At 41.2% G+C, this 27,943-nt stretch overlaps 1 protein-coding gene across 2 annotated transcripts; it reads left to right on the top strand.

Annotated features, from left to right (window-relative positions):
• The first annotated feature begins 976 nt into the window (after window positions 1-976).
• VPS36 (vacuolar protein sorting 36 homolog) lies at window positions 977-22,157 on the top strand. 2 transcript variants are annotated; one of them, XM_055000819.1, is made up of 14 exons: window positions 977-1,119; window positions 4,059-4,127; window positions 8,680-8,750; window positions 8,861-8,975; window positions 9,104-9,193; window positions 10,195-10,281; window positions 13,261-13,293; window positions 13,428-13,505; window positions 14,664-14,798; window positions 15,479-15,544; window positions 17,188-17,252; window positions 19,658-19,742; window positions 21,229-21,305; window positions 21,388-22,157. In XM_055000819.1, the coding sequence occupies exons 1-14, from the start codon at window positions 1,024-1,026 to the stop codon at window positions 21,479-21,481; spliced, it is 1,161 nt and encodes a 386-aa protein (XP_054856794.1). In that variant the 5' UTR covers window positions 977-1,023; the 3' UTR covers window positions 21,482-22,157. The 2 variants fall into 2 exon arrangements, with proteins under 2 accessions (XP_054856794.1, XP_054856800.1); XM_055000825.1 differs by lacking the exon at window positions 977-1,119 and adding an exon at window positions 1,278-1,353 and having other exon boundaries at window positions 21,388-22,156.
• The last annotated feature ends 5,786 nt before the right edge of the window (window positions 22,158-27,943 follow it).

Here is a 27,943-nt window from a genome sequence, read left to right as displayed (position 1 = left end):
AAATACGGGTGCCAGAGCTCAGCTGCCCGCCTGGTTATACTGAACATAAAACTGGAGAGTTTGTACGTACTAACAGCTCCCTGTAGAATTAGTTGCTTCGATCAGGAAGTGAAAGAACATTAAATTTTTTTCGACATACTTAATGTCTGCTTTATTGTTATTGTTTTAAACTGACGCAGTTTACAGGGTATCCTTAAATAGTTACGCCATTTAATTAGTTTCACGGAGGTAGTCGTGTTGGTTTGCAGTAAGACAACAGCAGGATTTGAATCCAGTGACACATTAGAGACCAACGATTTTCTAAGTGTAAGCTTTCCAGAGTCAAAGCTTCCCGTTGCTAGGTATTTTCTAGCTGCTATGAGACTTCCTGGATTGATTGTGAATAATCTGAGACACATTTTTCCTGCTTTTACTAGTTTTTAATTATTCATTCTTGACGTTGTGCTACTTAGTTATGTAATAATTGGACTTTTTATTATTGATTGTAGCTACTAATAACGTTTTTGCTTGTTGCTTGCCATGAGTTATAGCTCCCTTCTTCCGATTCAAGTATGAAGAAGGGAGCTCGGACTCTCGGAAGCGTATACCCTTGAAAAATCTTATTGGTTTCTAAGGTGTCACTAGACTCAAATCTTACCATTGAATTAGGAGGATTGTAATTGTTTAGGATTGCGCTGCTTGACCTTCAGGAACAGTTTTTGTTTATTGCAATAGACTCGGAAAACAGTCTTAAGCAGGTCTACTCAGAAGCAAGCCCCGTTTTATTCAATAGGGGTTACTCCCAGGAAAGCTGGGGGGGGGGATTGACCAGCCAGCCGCCTTTGCAACTTTTACTATCTCAAGCCTTTGAGGGAGCAAAGCAGAACGCCACTACGGGAAACGAAGCTAAGGGTTCTTGCCCCGCAAAATGGCGGCGCCTGACGTCACCCCGGCCGCCAGACTGACTCGATTTTCTAAACAGGGAGGTGTCGGAAGCGGCTCCTCGGTGGCTTGGTGGCGAGGGGGCAGCCTGGAGCCGGCGCCATGGATCGCTTCGTCTGGACCAGCGGCCTCCTGGAAATCCACGAGAACCTCGTCACGCAGCAGCGCGGGGTCCGCCTCTACGATGGGGAGGAGAAGGTCAGGGCGGCCGCCGGGAGCTGACGCGAAGCAGCCGGGGGGCTAGCGGCAGGCAGGGGCGGCGGCGGCGGCCTCTGGGCCCGCCTCCTCAGTCCAAGAGACGGTTGAGACTAGCGTAGCCTGTGAGGAAAAAAAGAATCTCGACTGCGTATGCCCTTCAGAGAGATTTCCTTGCAGTTTACAGAATAAGAAGATTGCAGTGTGGTTCTCGCAGGCAACGCGTGTCGTTTCGGTGTAAGGAAGCCAAGAGGGGGTGGTTGTGTGGCAACGCTTCTTGTTTAGTTTTCTTGCAGTCGTTTTTCTTCACTGTGTAAAAGGATAGGTGTTGGGGGATGATTTTTTTTTAAAAATCCCTTCTGCAGATAATAATAATAGTAATAATAATGCCTGCCTTTGGCTATTGGTAGGACGACACAGATCTTATCTATGTTTACCCTGGAGTAAGTGCCGTTGAATTCACTGGCACTTAAGTCACTGTGTTCAGGACTGCAGTTTTAAAGAGTAATTCCCAGGTTGGAATATCACTTGCCTTTAAACAAACCACAATCTATTCTCTTCATCTCCCTCACTTCAGTATGGTCTGCAATATTCTTACCTTGCAGGGCTGCTGCGTGTAAGCATTGCAAGTTCATGTATTGAAGCACTTCAGATTTCCTAAAGATCCATACAAATGCCTACATTTTCATTAACCTTTTAACTTTGAAAAAGGGGGTCTAAAAGTTAAAAGGTGAATGAAAAGTGCTCTGACTATACAGAAGGAACATGCCAAGGAGAAGGTTCTAGAGTGGCTTTATTCCTAATATGTTCCTTTTCTCTTTGCATCCGGTATTGAGTTGTTGGAATGTAATAGTTTGTTGCGCCATCCAATTGTACATTACAGCCATGTCCACAGACAGAACCACACACACACACAAAACAGTGCCACTACTTCATGGTACTGCTCTAGTTCAAAAACATGAGTCCTCATGATTTTTACAGAGCCCTCCAATTTGGAGAGCCAGTTTGGTGTAGTAGTTAAGAGCGCTGGGCTCTAATCTGGAGAGCTGGGTTTGATTCTCCAGTCCTCCACTTGAAGCCAGCTAGGAGACCTTGGGCCAGTCACAGCTCTCTGGAGCTCTCTCAGCCCCTCCCACCTCACAGGGTGTTTTGTGGGGATAATAGTAGCATACTTTGTAAACTGCTCTGAGTGGGCAATAAGTTATCCTGAAGGGCAGTATATAAATCAAATGTTATGTTGTTGTTGTTATTTCATCATCAAACCGCATCAAAGCTACGTCTGCAGCCTGTACCACCAGAAACACATAAAGCACTTAATGAATTCGAAGTCAGGCACTTATTTAGGGCAATAACAATATGAACAGATACGATTTCAGGGGCAGGGGCGGGGAGTTATTCAGTCAATCTTAGCAGTAAAATGAAATAAGATTACATCCTGAGTTTAAAGCCCTTGGCCTGGAAATCAAGCTCTGAACTAAGGGGCACTGGATCTGTGTGTTTTGTGGTCTACCACATAGCTGGTGATGAGATGTGGGATCTTATGCAAGATTTCAGTGGAATGTGCATAACAGGTATAATGATCTATATTTTTAATAACAACAACTTTTGATTTGGATAGTGCCCTTCAGGACAACAATGCCACACTCAGAGCGGTTTACAAAATCCTCACAACAATCACCTTGTGAGGTGGATGGGGCTGAGAGAGCTTCTAGAAGCTGCGACTGACCCAAGGTCACCCAGGTGGCTTCAAGCAGAGGAGTGGGGGATCAAATCTATATTTTAGAACATTGCATGTAAGAATCATAAGGTTCCATGCCTGGAATCCATATTTGTTTCACCCCAGAGAATAGACTTACCATGTGTCTCCCAACAATTATGTCCATTGCTCACTGCCACTGAGTAACAATCAGTGGCTCTAGGAATTGCCAATTTTACCACAGAGTTTACCTTAGACCTTCTGCATGCCAAGCAGATGCTCTACCACTGAGTCGTGGCCCTTCTCTTAGATTGACTTATTCGGTCCACACAAAGTTAGCAACCTGGACTCAGCAAACTGCTGAACACATCTGGTTAACAAGCAAGATTTTGTAAAAGTAGTCATCTTAAAGGCTTGAGATTAGAGATAAATGAATATTGGTTATGAAGAATGAATCACAAATTCAGACTGTGCTTCAAGTTTGCTCCCTGGATTAAGATAATTGGTCTTAATAAGTCAAAGACTTGGGGCTTCGGATCCATCAGTGACCATCTGATGTGCCCTTTTTAAATTCTGAATCTTGAAGTGACAGTCCTTTGTATCTTCTGTACAACTTCTCGTCGAAGCTTATCATTCCTTCTCCACACTTTTTAAACCACACCAAAAGTCAATCTGTAAATACAGTCTATTATACTGGCAGTAGCCCAAAGTTATATCTATTCTATAGATTGAACCTTTATAGTTTTTTTCAGTCCCTCTTTCATTGTTGAAGTGCACACATGAAAAACCAAGAAGTTTTAAATGCGCTTTTATTAGGTGTCTTAATTGACTGATTTACAACTGTTCTTTATCCTTCCTGTGCTTTACACTTTATGGCTGATTTTGGCTGTGGGTTTTGTTGTCTTGTGAACTTGCCTGTTTGAATACAGGGTATTTGCTTAGTGTATCCCTAGTGTATGCCGCCATGGGCCAAGTGCTGAAGGGCAGGGGCCAGCTTCCCAGGCCTGGGTCTGCACCGGATGAACCTGGGCATGACCCCTGGCCCCTGGTCTTTCCCCGCCCCTCCACAACATGGCGGCCACCATGCCCTCTCCCCACTCGCCTCCCCCGCAACGCCCGCAATCCAGTCCCCCAGGTGAGTCTGGGAACCGTTGCTTATCTTAAAAGTATGTAAGCCAAAAACCTGCAAAAATATTGCATTGGATATATGAACTAAAAACCTTAAATATGCCTGTTTTCTCTCTAGGTGAAGTTTGATGCTGGGGTATTGCTGTTGAGTACACACAGATTGATCTGGAGAGATCAGAAGAATCATGTAAGTATCACATTTCTCTGATACATTTGTAATGTCCGTAGAAACCATAGAACTGTTATGTCTGATGGAACTATAGTAAATTTCTCCATGATTGTATGAGCAATAGCAAACAAGTAAACAAGCTAGACTCCTGTGCGAATCGTGAAAGCAGATATCCATTGCTTACTCCAGTTCTGTAGCCCCTGCCTTAAGTGTAGCATTTGGTAGCAGACAAAGCTGGGCCAGATACAGTAATATGTGATAGCAAGGAAATTGGGGCTGCTTCTGCACTGGTCTTGGCTTGTGTTTTTTTTTAATAAAATTTTTATTGGATTAGATATCATTTAATTTCAAATTACAATCAATTTCCCTATATCCCAATTCTAACCCCCTCCCTTTCCCCCCCTTTTGTTGACTTCCAACAGTTTTCCAACCCTTTGTCCCTTTTCCCTTACTCATTTTAGATTCCTTCTATCTAACAAACATATACTTTCACTTTCTTCTAAGCTTATCTATATATCTATATAACACAATATTCTTTCTGTCTTCTTACTTACTTTAACAACTAAATAATAATAATAATAATACCTAACTGAATAATGTCTTTCTTTTAGTAATAATCCTTTAACTATTTTTAATACTCTATACTCTATCTTGTAATCCCTTCTTCAATATGGGACAAACAATTTATCGCTTTTTGCATATTTTCAAATACTTCCCTAAACAATACATTCATATAAGTCAACAATTTAACTTATACTCTATATATTACTTTTTCTTCGTATCTTATCTTCATTCTGCTTTAATTGTATTATTATATTACTTCAATTATGCAACTATATAATTATCATCAAAAATCGTCAACCAATTTGACCCATATATATCTTCAAACTGACTCATTCAGTTTAGTACATTATACAATTTTTACCAGCAATAATATTAATTAGTCTATCCTTGTAATTAATTATTTTCTATTGTTATACTATATATAATAATCTAATAAAATAACTGCTTAGAAATTCACATTTATCTCCCCCCCCCCGGTAAAGTCACCTCCCTCTGCATTTATTATATTTCAGTAGTTCTCAAACTGCCACAGTTCTCCTCCCACTTCCCATTTCTTGATTAGGTATTGTTTCAGCTTCTCCCAGTCCGTGTTAAACTGTCCTGGATCAAGGTTTCTCAGTTTTCTTGTCATTTTATCCATTTCCGCCATATACAGCAATTTGTATATCCAGTCCTCGAAAGTTGGCACTTCTTGTACTTTCCATTTTTGCGCATACAAAAGTCTGGCCGCTGCTGTCATGTAAAATAACAATGTCCTGTGTTGAGCTGGAATATCCTCCATTCCCAAGTTCAGTAGCAGGAGTTCTGGGTTCTTATTAATTTGAAATTGTAAAATCTCACTTATTGCTCTTATTATTTCCCCCCAGTACTGCCTAGCTACCTCACACGTCAACCACATATGGTACAAAGATCCCTCATGCTTTTTACATTTCCAGCATTTATTAGACATATTCAAGTTTCCTAGCGCAATTTTCTTTGGTGTCATATACTAACAATAAATCATTTTATAGACATTCTCTTTAATGTTAGTGCATGTCGTAATCTTCATTGTATTCTTCCACAAGTATTCCCATGCCTCCATTGTTATGTCTTTATTAAAATTTATGGCCCACTTCACCATTTGTACTTTGACTATTTCGTCTTCAGTATGCCATTTCAACAGTACTTTATACACCTTAGAGATTTCCTTTTTATCCTCTTGTAAAAGTGTCTGCTCTAATTCCGAATTCTCCATTCTTATCCCACCCTTCGCACAGTCCGAATTGTAGAGATCTCTGATCTGTCTATACTGAAACCAATCATAATTTGGAGACAACTCGTCCTGTGTCTTTATTTTAAGTTTAGAAAATTCTATTCGGGTTATCTCCTTATATGTTAAACACTGTTGTTCATTATCGACAGTTCTCGGATCTATTACTTCATAAGGAATCACCCATGAGGGGGTTCCTTCTTGTAAATAATCTCTGTACTTCTTCCAGGTTGTATATAGGCTTCTCCGTATGTAATGGTGTAAAAACATAGAATTCGCCTTTACTTTGTCATACCATAAATATGCATGCCATCTGAATATTTTTTTATATCCTTCTAGGGCCAGTAATTTTCGGTTTTTCAGCGTTATCCAGTCTTTCAGCCACACTAAACAAATTGCATCATCATAAAGTCTTAAGTTGGGCAGTTGCATTCCGCCTCTTTCTTTTGCATCTTGTAAAACTTTCATCTTCACTCGAGGCTTTTTGCCTGCCCAAACAAAGTCTGATATTTTTCTCTGCCATTTTTCAAACTGCTTGGAGTCTCGAATAATTGGTATTGTCTGTAGCAAAAACATTACTCTTGGTAACACATTCATCTTAACTACTGCAATCCTTCCCAACCATGACAGATTCAGTCTATTCCATTTAATCAAGTCTTGCTCTATCTGAGTCCATAATTTTTCATAATTGTTTTTAAATAGATCTATATTCTTTGCAGTCAGTTCAATTCCCAAATATTTCACCTTGCTTGTTACTTCACAGTCTGTTATTTCCATTAACAATTGTTGTTTTTGCTTAGTCATATTTTTACATAATATCTTTGACTTCTTTTTATTAATATAAAACCCTGCCAAATCTCCAAGCTCCTTAATCTTCTCTATCACTTTTGGCATGTTCTCCATTGGGTCTTCCACAATTAACATTATATCGTCCGCAAATGCTCTGACCTTATAAGAAAAGTCCTTTATTTTTATTCCACGAATTTCTTCGTCTTGCCGTATCTGTATCATCAAAATCTCCAATACCAGAATGAATAACAGCGGAGACAGCGGGCAACCTTGTCTTGTTCCTTTACCTATGGTCAATTTCTTAGTAACCTCGTCATTCACTACAATTGCTGCATTCTGGTCTCTATAAATTTCTTTTACTGCTCTTATGAATCTTTCTCCCATTTGTAGCTTTTCCATGGTGGCAAACATAAAGGCCTTGGCTTGTGTTGTTGGGTACCAGTTCAGATAGTGAATGCTGAACCAAATGCCAAGTGAAGCCTAGCTATACAAGCTTTCCCTCGCTATAAACCAAACTAAACCAGTATTATGGTGGAATTGTGAATACCACAGTTCCCTAAATCTAACTACAGACAGACATGAATCAGCTAAAGTTATTTTTCCAGCTCCTGTTATCTCTGATGGACAATGCTTGTGTTCTGGAGTAGCAGCATGTATAAATTATTCAAAATGCTCCATTTTCTATGAAAACCAAACCAAAATGGATAAACATCACCTGTAGTTACAATGACTGTTTTCCTTATCTTTCTAGTACAGCACTGTTCTTTGTTTTCCGACATGTCAAAAGACAGATAAATCACCTCCTAATTTGGCATACAGTGATTGCTAAACGCTCACATTTGAGTCTAGGAAATAAATTCAAAACATGCTTTGATCTCTGGTTACATTTTATTGTTTTTCTTTAGTGTGGGTTTCCCATGAGAATCTCTACTCTGTCACTGTAGATGAGCCTGTGAACTTGTGAGTGAAGCTGCAGCTGGATCCAGGAGAGCCAAGATCAAGTTGCAGTTTTGCCGTAGAATTTGTCAGGGGATAGTCCTCTCTTTCTACTTTGCTTGCGTGTTACCAGTCTACACAGAGTGACTGAGACAGTTGCCTCACTACCTGGTTAGAGCCTGGTTCCAAGGCTTCTGCATTTATAGAGATCTGAATGTATTGCTTCCAAGAGTTACCTCGTATCAGCTGAGCTATCTCAGCTGCTGCTGATCTGTCCAAATCTTGTGTGTGCAAGCGCTATCCAGCCTAAGAAAATAACGTGAAGCTAGTGCCAGATGTTTGGGGGTAAACATTTCTTTCCCAGAGCATATCCTCTTCATAGTTATCTACTGCTGCTTGCTGCCTTGTTGGCTGTTGCTTCAGCACCACTTTCAAATCTTGCTTTGACTAGTGAGTCGCTGTCATGCTGCCAGTCAGTTATGGATATGCAGTGTCATCTCTGAGAGCAAAAGAAGCCAATTTAGACTGTATATGAGTAGCATAAATGTTCTGTAATAGCAATAATAGATAGTATGTGGTAGAGTCATTCGCAAAATGTTTTTAATCTTTAGTGAATTGTTTTTAGCCATATAATAAATTACCAAAAAATACATAATTGAAGTAAATATTGCACTGATATTCTGACCTTTAGTCTCTGATCTCAGGACATCATGGGCAGTTCTCCTGTCCTCTGTTTCATTCTTGCAGCAACCCCTGTAAAGTAGCTTAGGTTGAAAGACAGTGATTGGCCCAAATTCACCCAGTGAGTTCATGGATGAATGGGGGTTTGAACTCAGGATCTCGCAGTTCCTGATCGTGTACTCAGACTGCTACATCGCACTGGTTGTAAAATCAAACAAAGCAAGAGAGAAAACCATACAGATCACGAATTGCAAAAATAAGGCTGGTGTTTTATTAGCTACTGAAGTCCATATGTTTATGCGACCAAATACATTGCATATTTTTTGTTTTGTTCTCTGTTTCTTATTATAGGAATGCTGTATGGCTATTCCACTTTCTCAAATTGTTTTCATTGAAGAACAAGCAGCTGGGATAGGAAAAAGGTAATTTGCCTAAGGAAAGGGTTTTTAAAACATGCATTAGTTGTTTTTATAAAAAGTGTTCTTATAATTGCAAAGTACATCTTTTTTTCCTCCTCTTTCCATACCTTCAGTGCCAAAATAGTGGTCCATCTTCATCCAGCTACTTCCAACAAGGATCCTGGCCCTTTCCAGAGTAGCAAATATTCTTATATCAAACTTTCATTCAAAGAACATGGTCAGATAGAGGTATGTATATGTTTAGTCTGTTGAGTGAGATGATATTGCAGTAGGTGTTCTTAATTGCCTACGTACAAAACCTGATAATTTTGCAATGCGCTTAGTTAGGTTTTAATTTCTGTGCTTCTAATATCCAGTTTTATAGACGGCTATCAGAAGAAATAACGCAACGGAGGTGGGAGAACACACCTGCTTCTCAGACCATTCAGATTAACAGAGGTCCACAGGTATTGGTGCCTTTTTGCTTAGTACTGATCTCCTAAGTAAAGCAGGCTTGTTTGAAACATGCCAAATGTCAGCATATGAGGTATCAAGAGACTTCATAGATTGGCTGTAATCTATGATTAACTGACAGCCCTCACCTTCAAATAAGGCACTTTTCACCATCCAAGGGCTAATGTACAATACACTTCACAGCTGAAATTAGTCATTTTTTTAAAGAAATTATATAAGTTGTACCTATCGTTTTCATCTCTTAACTTTTTAATTGTCCAGCAGTGACTGCCCTCAGTAAAATCATTTTGTCTATGTGAGAATTTTTGTAGTAGTGGTCATGTTATGAACCTGTTTGGCGTTGCGTAATGAACCTTGGAATCTTGGGCTCCCTCCTCCTCACTTTTTATTTATATCCAAGGTATGGATATAGGGTATGTGTAAGGTATGGACCCTGCCTAATTGCCAGTATCGGTCCCTGGGAGTGGGGGTTCGGGCAGCTGTGCCACTGCGGGAGACCTTGGCTAGAGACACAGGGCTTTGACAGCTATGAACGTAGGACAGAGGGCACTGCAGAAGCTGTGTAGGTGCACTGAGCACATTTCCTTTTCCGCAGCTCTTGTGCCAACCTGGTTTTAAAACTACCTTGAGTATTATGTTGTCTCCTTTGAGTCTGACAAGTGTGTTTTAATGTACAAGTCTGTTTTGATACATCCATTGCATTAGAAGTATTTCTGAAATATAATTAAGGTCTTTCACTTATTAAAATACAGTACTTCTACTTGGCATAGCTAAGAAACAATAGCCCCGGAGATAGAAGAAATGCAGCAATCTCCAGTGCCGGATAAATGCATTCTACTCTCTGTAAAATATTTCTCTGCTTTGTAGGTAGCGGGCTTAGAATATAACTGAGTCTGTGCCAAAGGTTAAAGCATGGATTCTTGTTGCTTTCCCAGTACTATTGGTGAGAGAATCTAATGCTTCCTTCCCGATTCTTTTCCGTATTTTTTTTCAGACTGGAAGAATAAGGGCTGCAGGAATAGTTGGTATTGAGAGGAAATTAGAAGAAAGAAGAAAAGAGATGGATAAAAACATATCTGAGGTAGATAATCAGAAATGTGTGTTTTCACCTTAGAGGAAAGTATGACTCTTATACAGGCCCGTAAACTTCAAATAGAATACAATTGCATATTTGCATCCATGTTTTATGAAATCTTTAAAGTGAGTTTAAGCTTCTCCTTTAAGAAGAATGGGTGCCCTCCAGAGGTGCGCATCCGCTGTCTGCACTTGAGTTGCTCTGAAAGTTTCTCTGCTAGTGTCTTGTCACACTGGATGCTCAAACGGCTCCCCTCAATTTAAAAATCAGGCTGGGGTGGAGAAGGAGTGGATATTTTTTGTACTCACAATCAGTGTGCCAGAATCCTTGGCAAGTGATATTTTTAACATAGCAGTCGCACTATTTTTATTGAATTGTGCAGAAGGTGCAGTTATCTTTTCTCAAGGTGGTACTTTTGTTGCAAGGAAGTTCCATTTTCATAGCACTTAAATTGGACTAATGTAATATACTAAGAAAATGCATTGATTACAATAGTTCATTGATTACAATAGTGATTAATGGCTTTGATCCTGAATTGAATCCCCTGTAATGGAAGGCATTTCAGTGAGTGGAACGGAACATCCTTGCCTCTTTCTGTAGCCAAAAATTCCCCCTAAAATGCTGCTCATGGGGCCAGTGGACTCCCCCACCCCCTCCCCAGGAACAGCATTGGGGAAGGGCTGGTTGGCTGCAATGGGAGGGGGAATTTGTAAAAAAAAAAAATCCACTTCTGTTTGCCATAGGATGCAACCAACTGTTTGTTGTTGCCTTTAGGTGCCTGAGATGTGACTGGTGGTTTTTCCATTTTATGAGCATCTAATAGAGTTTTTTGTCCCATTTAGCTGACAAGAATCAGCAAACTACCCATGTTGTTGTTTGAATCCTGTGCACCCCTGCTCCAGAATTGCTATGCATATTTTTACTGAAAAATGGGTAGCCACATCCATTGTACTTTTTTTGTTTGCAGATTCCCCTCCCCCCCGCCACCAGTTGTTTGGAAATACTTCAAAAGCAGCTCATCAGGGGTTTTAGAAAAGAGATGGCCAAATTAAACTATCTGAGTGTAGCGTTGTTTATTTGGGGGGAAGTGGCTAATGAGAGGCCCAAGCCCTTGTCAGTTGTTATGTTTCTAGCGTTCCTACAGCATGTACCTGGAAAGCGTGTTACATAGGATTGTCTGCACATGTACAATTGTCACTTTGTCTGAACTGGACAACTTCGGTATGTGCAATCAGAAACACTGTTTTTTTAGGTTATGCATTCACATGTATCAAAGATGGAATATGTGCACGTCGCCTGATTCAGACATAAAGGACCGTGTCTTTTTTATGTTAAATTCAGGCTATATTTTGTGGTAGAAGCTAGACATTAAAGAACAAACTTTCTCACAGTGGGGAATCTGGGGATTGATTTTTAGACAAATTCTGAAGTGTCTGGGATTACTGCAAACTGTTATTGCCCAAGATTTCAAAGTCATTTTCAGTTATTTATGAGAAGCTTCTTTCCTGAGAGGTGTTGTAATTTCTTGTTGGTCTTTCATGCAGCAGATTAAATTGTGCTGATAAAATTAATAGATTATATATTATAGAAGTTATTAATTATCTCTAATGTTGAGAACTACTTGATATAGCAGCCACATCATCTTCCTATCATCTTCCATGAGGTATAAAAAGAAAGTTTTGCTCCCTAGCCTGTTCCACTCCAGCCAGTGAAGTGGAGGGGAAAGGAGAGAAATTTTGAGCACAACTTATTTATTTAAAAAATGTAATAGCTGCCATTCTACTTTCAGCGTTCAGTGAGGCTTACAATGTAAAAATGTCATGATGTCTCACGTTCTCTCTTGCTTACACTTTGTTGAGGGAAGAGAAGAGGTGGAAATACAAAGCTGCTTTTTTTGCGATAGCTGCACTTATCCAGGAATAGGTAGATCCACCCTCATTCTCTTCCAGTTTGTCAAGGAACAAAAGAAATCAAATTGTAGGTGTTGTTAAGGTGTGTGTGTGTTTTGAGGGTGCAATAGTGAACTGCGTGTTTTAAATGTTAATTTCAGAACTGTGCTACAGAATGGGTTTCCTGCACCTGCTGTTTGTTGCTGATAAAAATCCATTCCCTTAGCCCTTTGTTTGTCTGAGGAAATTCCTGTTAGGTGTGTGCACATTCTCCTTTGTGCTCAGGTCTGCCCTCATCAGAGGAAGAACTACATTTAACCTGCTGTTTATTTAGTTAGTTCTCTCTCTCTCCTCTTTGTGATTGGGGAGCTTTTGTTTATATTGTTGAGATCCTGTATAAAGTGTTGATTTCCAATTATGTTATGAATCTTGCAAATAAAGCATGTTGCAGTGCCCTGTTAATATTGGGTATGTTTGCTGTTTCTGAAGCTGTGAATACTCAAGTACAAGCTTTGAGATCAGAGTTAGTTTGTGACAAGCAGGGCTTTTTTTCAGCAGGAACACGGTGGAACGGAGTTCCGGAACCTCTTGAAAATGGTCACATGGCTGGTGGCCCCGCCCCCTGATCTCCAGACAGAGGGGAGTTGAGATTGCCCAGAGGGCAATCTCAACTCCCCTCTGTCTGGAGATCAGGGGGCGGGGCCACCAGCCATGTGACCATTTTCTCAGAGGTCAACCCACTGAGTTCCACCACCTCTTTTCCCAGAAAAAAAGCCCTGGTGACAAGTCTTGGTTTTCCGTCGAACCATTGCTGAAAAGGAGCTGCCATCTTGTATCTGAGGCATGGGAAACTGCCGGTGATCTTGACACTGCATATTCATACAGAAGTAGGGCCTGTTCGGGATATAACACCAAGACATATATTTTTATAACATATTTACTAATTTAACTGTTTATGCATTAGTATTAAACCACAAAAATGGTAATCGTTTAGAAGTATTGAAAGGAGACAGTCATAGAGGAATTATTGCAATGACGCAGTGAATTTTCTTTTTTTAGGCAGAATATATTGCTGAGTGTGTTTTTATTGTTTCAGGCATTTGAAGACCTCAGCAAACTAATGGAAAAGGTAAAATGTCCCCTTATTCATTCTCGTCTCTGGATTGAAATCTGTTGGCCCCATCCCGTGAACCAAGAGGGCAGCAGAAAACGGATCTGCTTCTCACAGAGTGATCTTGGTATCTGTATTATGTGTTTTAACAGGCTAAAGAAATGGTGGAATTATCTAAATCGATTGCTAATAAGATCAAAGACAAGCAAGGTGACATCACTGAGGATGAGGTCAGTTTGTGCCAGTAACTTGGTTAATAAATGCTAATGAAATGGTAATATGCCGTACAGCATTTATCCATGTCCATCCTCCTCCTTGTTTATATCTACTTCTGTCTTTTACGCACACTTTCACACATCAGTGCTGGTGCTCCTCGTAACTCCTTCAGTTCTACGTGACAACTGGCCAAACTTCCCAAAAGTGTATAGCCTCACAAGAGGGGATTACTAGACTGAGTGACTTCCTTATCATAGACTCTTTTCCATCAAGAGCAGGAACTGATCTTGGGAGTGGGGGGAAGAGTGATTTTAAGTAAACTACTACATTTCCTTCCATAGCTAGAGAATCCCTGGAAGCTTCTCTTCCCTTTACATGCTCAGTCCTGGCTATTTTCTCCCAGAGGCATTCTCCCTCTTCCTCCTGTTCTCTTTTGGACTTTTTTTTTTGGCAGCAGCAGAACACTTGGTAGTATAAGCTGCTGCAGTGGAGAGATGAGGATGTTGTGAGAGAGGGATAACAGTAGAGAGTAGAACAAAACGAGTGCAGTAACACTTTAGAGACCATCAAAAATGTTCAGGGTGTAAGCTTTTGTGAGTCAAAGTTCACTTCATCAAATAAAACGATGCTACCTGGATATAAGGGCTCACAGACTTTAATTCTATTTGTATCTGGTGAACTGAGTTTTGACTCAGGAAAGCTTATACTCTGGAAGTGTTGTTGGTCTCTGAGGTGCTGTTGGACTCTTAATTTTGTTCTGCTACTACAGCCTAACATAGCTAACTACCTCAAACGAACTGCAGTAGAGTTTGAGCAATGGAATGACATGTACTGTATACATGTGGCCATTCTCACTTTCTTAGACTGAAAAGGGAAGGGGAGTTGTAGGACAGATTTTTTCCCCCCAGGGGACATGATCCCTGCTTTTCAAAGACACCTTATTTACTTCCCTCCTGTACTCTAAATACCTTTGAGATGAATGCCATCCTTTTCTGCACGAGTGCAAAATAAGGTTCTGGGAGTGTAAAATAAGGTTGGATTTGCCCATTGATTGGTATGTAAAAGTCTTCCAAGGACGATGGGGTCTGTTTAAAATGCACTGAGCATTGATTAACTAATCTGACATTTAGATACTACTTCTGTTTTTTTTTTAATCCCATTTTTCTGCACAGACTATCAGGTTTAAATCCTATCTCTTGAGTATGGGTATAGCTAATCCAGTTACTCGAGAAACCCATGGATCTGGCACACATTACCATATGCAACTGGCAAAGCAACTAGCTGGTATTTTACAGGCCCCTTTGGAGGTAATGTACTTAAGAATCTTCTATTTTTTAATGTTTTAATACACTTAATTTGTGACCAAATGCTTTATTCTGTGTATTTTGTGTAGAGACAGTTGGGTTTTCATAATAAGCGTTGATGGTAAAAGTCTGCGCTCTGTATTAAACTTAAAAACAGAAACTTCATGGACAAATCGTAATTTTGCCTTGAGAGTTAAATGCCTCCGTGAACATTGTCATGTGTTTTTGAACAGTGTGATAATTTTTGTCCATGTTCTGACTGGTCTTAATAGTGCCTTCAGTATTAAAGCCTGTTTAATGCAGGAAATACAGGATCATGTTATTGTTTTTGTTGGCTAAAATGATCTGTAATTTAATCTGTGGATGAATTTTATGTGAAAACGGGAGTTGCCACCAGACCAGGTGGTGGCTGGGCTTTGGCTTTGTGGTTAAGTGAAGCTTTGCCTGCAGGAGGTCCTGAGTTAAATCTTTGGCATCTCCACTTTAAAAGGGTTTCAAGTCCTAGTTGTCTGTCTCCACCTTTCTCCATCTGAGGTCCTAGACAGCCACACCCATTCAGAATAAATAATACTGACCTAGAGTGACCAGTATAAAGCAGTTCCATAATATAGATATGCTGTATGAAAAAAGATGCTGCGTGTTTTAAAGTGAGTCCATGATACTAACTGCTCTCCTGTCAACAGGAGCGGGGAGGAATAATGTCTCTCACAGAAGTATACTGTTTGGTGAATCGGGCTCGAGGCTTAGAGGTGAGAAATAGTGCTCGAGAAAGCTGGCTTGATAGACTTCCAGTCCTCTGTAGACAACTAACTCTCCTTTTAAATGTTCTTCCTGTGAAGAAAATTGTATTTATTTATATTGCTTCACTTATACCCCACCTCGCTATCCAGAGGGGATTGAAAGAGGCTTACATCATTCTCCTCTCCTCCATTTTTTCCTCACAACAACCTTGTGAGGTTGGTTAGGCTGAGAGTATGTGACTGGCCCACGGTCACTCAGCGAGCTTCCATGGCTGAGCAGGGAATCAAACCAGATTTGTCTCTTCTAGTTTCTGTTTTTTTCCTTTTTCTGTCAAGTCCATTGCAAATCAGATGACCCTCTTGTAACGTGCTGTGAACGTGAGACAGGAAGACTAGGGAAATAGAGACATGATCTCCTAATATTGAAACTAGACATGGAAAGGAGAAAGGGTAAAACTTATCTTCTAAATCAGGGGGAAAGCTGAAAAATCAAGAAGATTAGAAGAGAGATTGAAGAACTGGGGTAGAAATTTGGATGGATTTCTAAAATGGTAGATGATGAAAGAAGTGTCTGCCGATAATAAGGTCATGTAGTATTAAAAAATGCCTGAAGTTTTTTTATATGCGTCTGTTCTTTCTTGAAACTCCATAGTGTGGCATACATGAGGTTTCCATGTCATTTGCCATCGAGGCCTTTTCCCCTAACCCAGCCTTGATTAGTTCAATCAAGACTGTAGACTGCCCCAACTTGGATCCCACTTACTTGTAGGAGAAAAGGAAGATATAGATAATTCAGGTAGAATTTGCTCTCGTCCAAGTTTAAGATAGAGAATATGGTACATCTGTTTTCATATTAAAACTCTATTAAGTGAATACACAAGCCAAATCGCAGTAAAATGATTTTGAAAGCCATTCTGTTAATAGTTAATGTTTGTTGATGGAAAGCCAGGACTGCTGTTAGTTACCTTGCAACAAATAATCCACTAAGTGCCAAAAGGACAACATTCTGAATTGTGCAGATGTTTACATTGCAGTGCCAGAATCTGGCTGCAAAACAGCCACATGCTCTGGAGAGAACAGTTGATTCTAGTAATCTTGTACTTAGAATGGAGGCATTCAAAACTAGCATGTAATGCAAAATACAGCATAAAATAAATATACCAGTAAAATCCTTCTTTTCATACCCAATAGTCCTGTTTTTCTCTGATACTATCAATGAAACTGGGACTCAATGTGTAGTAAGCTATTAGACCAGTGGTAACTTAGTGCGTTCTGGAGTGCCAGTGAAACATTCCAAAGATGCCAGTTTAGTGTGAATCCAAACAGTTTGAGAATATGTCCTCATTCTTATGTGGCTACTGTGTCCTCTTGATAATGTATGTTTGTAATTCTACAAAGGACTTTTTCCTGTGAAGTCGCAAAGGCCTAACATAATATGACCTAATATGAATTGCACTCATTAATATTATCTCCTTAAGCTGCATACATTTATGTGCATTTTTAAGGAGGAATGGGAGTAGTAATAAATGTAGGCACAATTTATATATAATAACAATTGGTATTCACCCCCAAGAACAGAGTTGGAACCAAGCCTGAGAATAGTGTATTTCTGCAAAGTGACTAAACGTATCTATGTTTGTTTTTATAATTAGTTGCTTTCACCTGAAGATCTAGTAAATGCGTGTAAGATGTTAGAAGCACTGAAATTGCCTTTAAGGTGAGACTCCTTCAAAATGTATTTCTAACAGTATGGCCAAATACTGTGATGGGATTTTGGTCTGCTCTGCTAAACAAAAGAACATAAGAAGAACCTCGCTGGATCAGACCAGTGGTCCATCTAGTACCCTGTTTCACACAGGGGCCAACAACAGGGCATACAGGCCAACGCCTTGCTCTGATGTTGCCTCCTGGCACTGATATTTAGGGGTTTACAGAATGTGGAGGTTCCCTTTCATCACCATGGCTAGTAGCCACTGATGGACCTAACCTCCACGTATCTGTCTATTCCCCTTTTAAAGCTCTCTACGCCTGTGGCTATCACTACGTCCCCTGGCAGAGAACTCCACATTTTAATTACTTATTGTGTAAAGATATATCTCCTTTTATCTGTCCTGAATTTTACTACCCATCAGCTTCATTGGCTGACCTTGAGTTCTGCTATTTTGGGGAAAGGGAAAAAAAGTTCTATCGACTCTCTTTATCCAATGCATAATTTTATAAACTTCTGTCATGACCCTCCAAAGTTGTCTCTCTTCTAAATGGAGAAATCCCTTTCTTCATAGGAAAGGTGACTCCAACCCCTTAACCATCTTGATTTCCCTCTTCTGTACTTTTCCAGCTCTGCAATGTTTGTATTGAGATACAGTGACCAGAACTGCATATACTATTCAAAACGAGGCTGCACTATGGATGTCTACAGGGGCATTATAATATTGGTGGCCATTTTATTTTCAATCCCTTTACTAATTAATCCTCAGTGTAGAGTTTGCCTTTTTCACTGGTGCATCACCCTGGGTTGGCACTTCCATTGAGCCACCAGCTATGACACCAGCGTCTCTTTCCCTTCCAGTCTCAGCAAGTGTGTACTTAAGAGTTAGGATTTTTTGTTCCTAAGTGCATCCTCCTAAACTTTCCTACACTGAACTTCATTTACCAGATTGTTGTCCGCTCACCCAATTTGTGGACCTCTTCCTAGAGCTCCTCACAGTCAGCCTTGGTTTTTAACATCATGAATAATTTTGTGTTATCTACAAACTTGGCCACTACCCTCCTCACCCCCTGATCCAGATTATTTATGAACAAATTAAATAGTACTCACCCCAACAGCACTGCTTGTTTCCCTCCATAGAATGGAATCAGTAAAAAGAAAAAGTTGATAACTTTGACCCAGACCCATGAGTTGGATTTTGATTTATCTCATTTGTGCATTTTCTCTCTTAAGTAAAAATATATTGGTTATCATCTAAGATAAGGGACCATGAATGCTGTGGGTTCGTTCCTTCATTTAAAAATAAACTGGCAGATGTAGGTCATAGTTTCAGATCTCTTTGAAAGGTAGATATACTTAAGAAACTAAAACACTTTGGAGTCTACTTTCTGTGAGGGAATGGGAAGTGGTCAATGTGGTTGAAGTGAAACCACACACTGTGATGGGTTGTGGATTGGTACGAAGTTCTGGGATGTTGGAGCTCAGGAACCAAAAGCCCAGAAGTGAGGTGGGAAAAGGGAGGATGCAGACTAGACAGTGGCTTGAGAAAGAGAAACCTGAGTAGATGAAGAATGACCTTGTGTAGGAGGCAGAGAATTGAGACAGGAAAGAGCTAATTGGAAGGAAGATTCTTGGGGAGGGGGAACAAACTTCATAGTTCATAAGGTCAGTAGAATCTTATACAAGGAGAGAGAGAGGAGCTCTAGAACAGATAATTAAGAGTTGGTATGGCTAAATGGACCAAGTAGGCAGTGGGCTGAAATATGGGAAACTGAGAAGACAATGGATGGTGGTGATGTGAAGCCAAGATGTCCTGTGGATTGAGGCTAGGCCCTATTGGCAGGAACAAAGCAGGCAGGTGAGAGAGGTGCTGGGAATTTGGAGCATAGGTTGGAAGATTGGAAGATCTAATCTACAATGTGGCAAAGGAATCCTGGCGGTTTTCTGTTGTCTCTGCAGCATTGTGGCAGAGTGGCAAGGGCCAAAAAAGCTGTAAGCGAGGTTGGATTTCACATATGATTTATAGCAGGGGTCTTCAACCTTTCTGGACCCTAGAGCCACTTTAACCTTGGGCAGCAGCACGGAGACCTACCAAACTGTGATAGGAAGAAGAGCCAGTTTGTGTGAAGTTTTTTGTGCTAAGAAGAAATCCTCTCGGCTGCTGTGGGACCTTGGCTCGCCGTCCTTATGCTCTGCTCAGTGTGCTTGCAAAAGGTGTGTGGCACCTTCCTCTCTATGCGTGCACACTAGCAGCAGATCCTTCCAAAAAGTAGCAAAAAAATCTGGCAGTTCATGACCCAGCAGGTGGGACTCTGTGATCCATCTGAATGTCCCAGCTCAGAAGTTGAAGGCTACTAAATTAGAACTTGCAGACTGCTAGTTCAGGTTGGTGTTTTCCTTTTTTAAAAATTTAGGCTACGTATATTTGACAGCGGTGTTATGGTGATTGAGCTCCAGTCCCACAATGAAGAGGAGATGGTGGCTTCTGCTTTAGAGACAGTACGTGAACTTTATTTTCTCCCGCATTCTCTCTAAGGGAACATAACAGTCTTCATTGCCAAACCTCAAGAATGGAGGGGTGGGGGGAGAGGATCGGAAGAAGCATCCCTTCTTCTGATCTAGGCAGATCTTTTAGAAAATATTTTTGGGAAGCCCCTGAAATACAGTTTTCCAAAATCTTTGAATGGTAATGCTTTTGCAGCTATGGGGTGCTTAAAATATATTCACCTTAACTACATGCCGGTTATGTTGTTTTTTAAAGTGGTATAATTTCTTAAATCTTTACGAAAATACTTCCAAAGCAGGAAAGCCTGATATTTGACCCATAGGTTAGGGGCACATGCCTAGCTTCAGAGAGCTTCCTGCTTCACAGGATGGGGGTGGAGGGGTTGGAAGGATTCAAGAGGAAATAGGGACTGCTGCTTCCTGTGCTGCGAAGATCCTCAGTCACATTTTGGATCCTTTCCTTTCTCCAAGGAGCTCAGATATGTGGGATTATAACATTTTTTTCCCTCACTAAAACTCTGTGAAGCATTTATTTTATTTACACCATTTATACCCTGCTCTTTCTGGCCATTGGTGAGCCAGAGTGGCTGACATTGTTCTCCTCCGTTTTATTCCCACAAGAACCCTGTGAAGGAGATTACTCTGAAAGAGAGTGACTGTGCCAAGGTCACTCAGCAGGCTTCCCTGGCAGAGTGGAGATTCGAACCTGGGTCTCCCAGCTCCTGGTCTGATATTTTAAACAATATGCCATGCTGGCTCTAAAAAAGTTAGGCCAAGGGATATAGTGACTTGCTGAAGACTACCAAGTGATCTTCATGGCTAAGCAGAGATTTGAATAGTTTTTCCCCCAGCCCAAATCTATTCCTTTCTCTCTGTAGCAGGTGAGATGGTTGTATTCCACAGATATAGCATATCATTAAGAATGTGTCTTTGTGCCCACGTTTACACCACAAACGGAATCATGCCTCACAGCATGGGTACACAATTTGCACTTGGTTTAAAAATGAAAAGACTAGCATGGCTGTTATGGGCAGCAGATTTGGAGGTACTCTGCCGCAAATTTCTGCAGTGTGTGTAACAGCCAGAAAACCAAAAATATGGAGTAGCCTGTGCATAGAACAGGGCGAATGATAGCAATACCAAGCTCCATTGAGCCGTGAAGATGCTTCCTTTGTTTAGGAGTTTGTGCTTGATAACTCTGGCTACCTTTCTGGCTCTGTTGTTCTACATTTACCAGAGAATCAAGCCTTCATTTGTTTTTGGCATTTATGTTTTTCAGACTTGTTGCTTGTTCCTGTTACAGATAAGTTCCCTGTTGATGATAGACTTACAGGGAAGCGCATGCATGTTGAATGCTCGATCTGGAGGTGCTCCTGAATCTAAAACACTAGGGAAAAACAAGGACTGAAGCTTTAGGAGAGGAATGGGTAAAATAGTATGAAGTATTCTACAAATTAACTGCTTTTTTATGGTGCACTAGGTCTCTGAGAAGGGGTCTCTCACAGCAGAAGAGTTTGCAAAGCTCGTGGGAATGTCTGTACTTCTAGCCAAAGAAAGGTACGGTGTAAAAGGTGCTGGGTTTTAGTTAAGTCAGACATAGTTAGCAAAGATAATAAAAGTACTTTTTTTCTTGTTCTAGGCTGCTTCTAGCAGAAAAGATGGGCCAACTTTGCAGAGACGATTCTGTGGAAGGCTTGCGATTCTATCCAAATTTATTTCTTACACAAAGTTAACAATCTATGTATTCCCCCCTCCAATTCCATTACAGTCATCTCAGGCAGTTGAACAAAAGAATATAGAATGATCTACTTTTTTCACCAAAGGACTGTCAAGACTTATAAAATTACAACTTGCGGTGTGTTTGAGTCTTCACGGGAAATTCACCTAGTAGACTTACTGGACACGCTACCTAAGCCGGTTTTGTTTTTACTTATGGAGGAAGGAAATGATGCGATGCAGGAAAGGAGGGGAATTGTCACCAAGGACACTGGAGCAGGCAGAGTGTGATGCACGCTATTTCCTTACTGTATTTTTCTCCATGCTGGTACTGTGGATTCCGTATCTGCAACTCCATATCAGTGATGTATCACAGCCAGAGATCACTTATATCAACATCACTCAAAATTACAGTGTGTTTGCTCTTTCTAGTTAGTACAGAATTGGTTCCCTTGGGAAATAACACACTTGGAAGGAACAAAAATCTCTCTGAGAAACGCAGAGATTGTTGCTTTCTACTGGATGTAAAGGATCATGGTGAATTCATGCAGTTTCCTTCCTTCCTTTTGTTCTTTGATTCTCCGCTCCATGATGTGTTGCTATTTTTGTCCATTCTTTTTTATAACTGTGAAGGAGAGCATTTTAAAACAGTATAGTGGATTGTTTTTCTTCTATTATTAAAATAATCATTGATTTAAATATCCCTCATTGTGATGGAGAATTCTTTTTTTGTGTGTGGAAGTTATCACTCTGTATCTATTTATTATTTATTTATTTTATTCGATTTATACCCCGCCCTCTCCACAGATGGGCTCAGGGTGGCTAACATTAAAAATACATTAAAATCACAAAAACATAAGATCAACAATACTTTTTTAAAAAATCATTAAAATAGTCCAGGAGCAGGCTATTTAGACAAATATTGGGAGTCCGTATACGGGCATAGCAGATGGCCGAGGGCAGCCCCAGAAGAAATGGTGGTCATAAATGGAAGGAAGACACCCGCAGGCACTCAGCCAAAGGCCTGGCGGAACATCTCCATTTTACAGGCCCTGCGAAACTGTTAACAGGTCCCGCAGGGCCCAGATCTCCAGCGGGAGAGTGTTCCACCTGGTTGAGGCCAGACAGATGTCCTTCAGGCAGGGGACCACCAGGAGTTGCTTGTCTGCAGAGCACAACACCCTGCAGGGGACGTAATGGAAGAGGCGGTCTCGCAGGTATGCAGGTCCCAGTCCGTGAAGGGCTTTAAACACCTTGAACCAGATCCGGAACTCCACTGGGAGCCAGTGCAGCTGGCACAACACATGAAACTCATGCTTATCTTTGACAGAGAGCTCCTTTCTTGTGATTATTTTGAGATGTCTTTTTACAGAATATCCCAGCTTGGTTGCCTTGATTGGGCAGAAAGGCAGCATACAAATTTTGAAAATAAATATGATTGTATACTAACATAGATCGGCAATCCCAGAATTATGTATTTGCTGCATGTTATGTATTTCTACATGCTATTTCCAAAGTAAATAGATTTTTTAAAAATACAGTGTCAACATTTAGCTGATTGACTAGATTAATATATGAAGAACCTGTTAATCAGTTATAAAGCAACTCCCTCAGGTAATTGCTCCACATACTTTTAAAAATGCTTGTCATATTTATTTTTTATAAATATTGGTACGTTGTTCAGCTGAAGGTTCAGCTCTTTTTCTCAAAAAAAGGTATCTGTATTTGTTAACATTACTACTGTTAAGAGTAGGGGTGTGCAAAGGCACACTGTTTCGGGATTCTTGTTTCAGATATATCCGAAACGAGAATCTGATCCGGAAACAGCAAAATCTGAAATGGCAAGCCGTTTCGGGTTTTGAGTTTCGGATATCGTTTCGGGTTGTTTTGGGTTTTCGGAAATGCATTTCAATGGGAAAAAGCCTCCCCCAGGCTTCCAAGAAGCCTGGGGAAGGCATTTTCCCATCAAATCAAACCAAAACTGGTGGGGACCTTACTCTAACTCCCCTCTAACAACCCCCCAAGTTTCAGAAAGTTTGGACTTTGGGGGGGCAAGTTATGGCCCCCCAAAACAGGTCCCCCATCCTCTCCTAAAAGGGAAAGGTTTTTGCTTGCTGCTGCTGATCTCTTACGTTGTGGATGCTGCTGCTGATCTCCATGTTTCCTATGGGGGGAAAATGAAGAGGCAGCCATGCAGGCTTGTCTTGCCAGGGGTGGCATTTTGCATGCAAAATGCCCCCCAACCCTCAGGGTCCCTTCTTCTACCTTTCCTCCCACCCCCTACCAAGGCTCAGCCTGCTTCCACTTGGGGGGGGCATTTCATGGCCTCCCCAAGTAAGTGATCTTTTCTCTACTACTTACAGCTGGGAGAAGCTTGTCTTGCCAGGGGTGGCATTTTGCATGCAAAATGCCCCCCAACCCTCTGGGGCCCTTCTCCCACCTCTACTCCCACTCCCCACCAAGGCTCAGCCTGCTGCCACTTGGGGGGGTGCATTTCATGGCCTCCCCAAGTAGGTGCTCTCAGTCCCCAAAGTCCACCCCCCACAGCCCCACACAAACCCAATTCCCCCCCCAGCAGCCACACACAAACTCAAATCCCGATTCCCCACATTAGCCCCTCACAGATCCAAATCCACCCCCAGCAGCCTCACACCCATAACCCCAGGAACAAGCTGGCAAAGGCCAGCCCTCCCTCTTTGTTCCCTGTGCTGGGAACTTCTCAACTCTCTTTCCCAGGACAATTCTGCACAGCCCAGGGGTGCCACAATGGTGGGCAAACTTCTGAGTGCCAACTTGTCCCTGGGAAAGAGCACCTGGCCTGACACACAGACAACCACCCCCTGACACCCCCACCACCTACAGAGAAGCCTGGCCAGCCTGCCACACTGTTTCCTATGATGGAAACCAACTGCACATCAAAGAATAAAACACGAACAACACAATAATTTTTTTAAAAAATTATTTTCTCACTTTCAAAGTACAAGTAGGCAAAGCATTATGACTCATTACACCAGCAGTCCCCCACACAGAAAAATAACACGACTCACTTAACATCAGAGAATCACAAAAACACAATTCCTGTCCAAAAACACTTTATTTCTTGAACAGCTTTAGGTTACACAGCAGGGGGGCACACCAAAGGGTATGCCAGAAGTATCTTACACAAAAATAACACAACTCACTTCACATTAAAGAATCACCCGAAAACACAATTGCTTTCAAAAACACTTTATTTCTTTAACTGTTTTAGGTTACACAGTAGTTGTGAGTTGTGTTATTTTTGTGAGGTGGAATGCTGGAATGCCCTTTGGTGTGCCCCCTGCTGTGTAACGTAAAGCTGTTCAAGAAATAAAATGTTTTTGACAGGAATTGTGTTTTTGTGATTCTCTGATCTTAAGTGAGTCGTGTTATTTTTCTGTGTGGGGGACTGCTGGTGTAATGTGTCATAATGCTTTGCCTACTTGTACTTTGAAAGTGAGAAATGTTTTTTTAAAAACTTTGTGTTGTTCGTGTTTTATTCTTTGTTGTCCAGTTGGTTCCCATCATAGAGAACAATGGGGCTGGCTGGCCAGCCATCTCTGTAGGTGGTGGGGGAATTTGAGAGAGGGTGTCTGTGGTTTAGGTGCTCTTTCACAGGGACAAGCTGGCACTCAGAAGTGTGTCCACCATTGTGGCATCCCTGGGCTGTGCACATTTGCTCTGGAAAACAGAGTGTTATAGTTCACAGCATAGGAAACAAAGGGAGAAGGATGGCCAGCCTGTTCCTGGGATTGTGTGGGGCTGCTGGGGCTGGATTTGGGCCTGTGAGGAGCTACTGTGGGGATTTGGATCTGTGTGTGGCGGCTGGGGGAGAATTGGGTATGTGTGGGGCTGTAGGGGGTGGACTTTGGGGGCTGAGAGTACCTACTTTGGGAGGCCATGAAATGCCCCCCCCAAGTGGGAACAGGCTGAGCTTTGGTGGGGGGTGGAAGGAAAGGTAGGAGAAGGGCCCCTGAGGGTTGGGGGCATTTTGCATGCAAAATGCCCCCCCTAGAAAGACAAGCCTGCCTGTTCATTTTCCCCCATAGGAAACGGAGATCAGCAGCAGCATCCACAACGTAAGAGATCAGCAGCAGCAAGCAAAAACCTTTCCCTTTTAGGCGAGGATAGGGGGACCTGTTTTGGGGGGCCATAACTTGCCCCCCCCCAAAGTCCAATCTTTCTGAAACTTGGGGGGAGGCTTTTTCCCATTGAAATGCATTGCTAAAACAAGCTGAAATACCGAAACGTTTCGGAAATCGCTGTTTCAGATTACCCGAAACATTTCGGGTTTTCTGAAACGTTTCGGAAAAACCCGAAACAACCCGAAAGAGGTTGTTTCGGGGGTTTTTGGGGTATCATATACCCGAATTGCACACCCCTAGTTAAGAGTCCAGTGGACTGCCCGTGAAACAGTTAGCGAGACCAAATGTTCAAACTGAGGAACTCTCTTCCGCCGCTTCAGTCAGAATGCTGAGCTGTTAAAGTACTTTATGAAAAAAAATTTTTTTCTAAAAACGTCAATCTCCTTCCCCCTTTTATCACCTAGGAAGGCATGCCATTTTTAAGATGATGCTCGCTGTGCCACAAGCATGCTCGATCAGAAGTAAAAGTTAATATGCTATTATTTGGTTCTTATACAGACTTAATTAACTCATATGAATAACTGACTAAAATTTTCTTTAAATCAGCCTGAATTTTAAAGCATATCTCAAAGCACTTGTGTTTAGATTAATATTATGAGGGATTTTCTTTATTTCCTTTTTTATCTCTGAGAAGCTCCTTGATACGTAGATCTTGAGCAGCAAAGTTGTTTAATGGTTGTTGTTCTCCAGCCGTGAAAGCCTTCGACAATACAAAGTTGTTTAAATTTATTTCTTACGGCACGTAAGGATCAATACAAACTGCACATGCCGGTGTAACTTTAGAATCCCTGTCATTCAATAAAAAGTGTATTACTTCAGACTCATGTCGTCCAGGCTGATCTGTTAAAAGAGGAATAATATTATGCAATTGAATATCCTCAAAAAAGGGACAATCCAATAAATTATCATATGCGCTAAAGTCAATCGAACCGGAGGAACGTGAACAGTTCCTTTCTGAATAAAGTGACATACAATGAAATTCTAAGCAGAGTTACTCTCGTCTAAGCCCACTGAAATTGGGCTTGGATTGAAGTAACTCTGCTTAGGGTTTTGCTGATAATATATTGGCCTTTCAGGATCATAAAGGGATTAGCATTTAATATTGCAAGAGAAAAAAACTCTTAAAAAGCATGGAATTGTTAGAAAATCAATCAATCAAAGGGTTTATTACGGTCTTGAGATGAGCAAGGATGAGAATATATTATGCATATATTCTCCTTATACATTGGGCTTCTGTCTATATTTTGGATGAAGTCCACACTTGCCTTGCTTCAATGATGCTTGAGCATCATATGTCTCTAGTCTATCTTTAGAAGTTAAAAATTTCATTTTTTTTTTCCTCATCAGATAATTCCTTGGAGGGGTAATCTTAGTTCATACAACAAAACAATGAAATGGACACATACAGATTTTGTTACTGGAAATAAATGTTTTATAACATTTTAAATTGAATTCAGCAATATTTTCTTGCTTGAAAGCTGAAACATGTTTAGTCAGTTCCCTCTGCACCCTATGTAAGTATCTTTCAAATATTAAATATTTTAAGTATTTGTTATTCTGTGGTCATTTCAGAACAAATGTGCAAGTCTGAGAAATGCACTGGATGCTGATTTTTCTGCCTTTAATGTTGTGTCTTTAGGTCTTCTGAAAATATGTTTATTAGGATAGAATTCACAGCTTGCCTATAGGAACTGAACTTCCCAGGAACTGAACTTCCCATACTTTGATAAAGGACTTTCCCCCCACAGAGCCTTACAGCCTAGGGAAGCATTTGTGTGCTATTTTTACAGTGCACCATTTTAATGATCCTCTTGACTTGCATGTTCAGGTCAGTTTGGCTATGGGAGTCCACCATGAGGAAAGCTGAGGGTTTTGCTATCTTGGAGTGCCAATCAAACAATACTTGGCCTTGGAAAATCTTGCTATTCTGGTCAAGGGGCATGCTTGCAAGACAAATGGCTGTAGGGTTACCAACCTCCAGATGGGGCCTGGAGATCTGGAATCTCAACTGATTCCCAGGCTACAGCAATCAGGCCCCCAGGAGAAAAATGCTAGTTTTGGGGGGGCAGACTGTTTGGCATTATACTCTGCTGAGGTCACTCCCCTCCCCAAACGCAAAGCATCATCCACCGCCCCAAATCTCCAGGAATTTCCCAACCTAGAGTTGGCAATGGGGGCAGCGAGCCCCCCCCCTTGGGGCCGTGTCTGAGCGTCTGCTTGGTGTCTTCCGTGCTGCGCTTTCGCTCGGCCTGATCCTGAACCCCTGGGCTGGCACTTGCAGGACCCACCACGAAAAGCAAAGACGCCCAAGCTGTT

The sequence above is a fragment of the Eublepharis macularius genome, chromosome 1, assembly GCF_028583425.1.
Source record: "Eublepharis macularius isolate TG4126 chromosome 1, MPM_Emac_v1.0, whole genome shotgun sequence".
NCBI lineage: Eukaryota > Metazoa > Chordata > Lepidosauria > Squamata > Eublepharidae > Eublepharis > Eublepharis macularius.
This window is presented reverse-complemented; position numbering and strand designations above follow the sequence as displayed.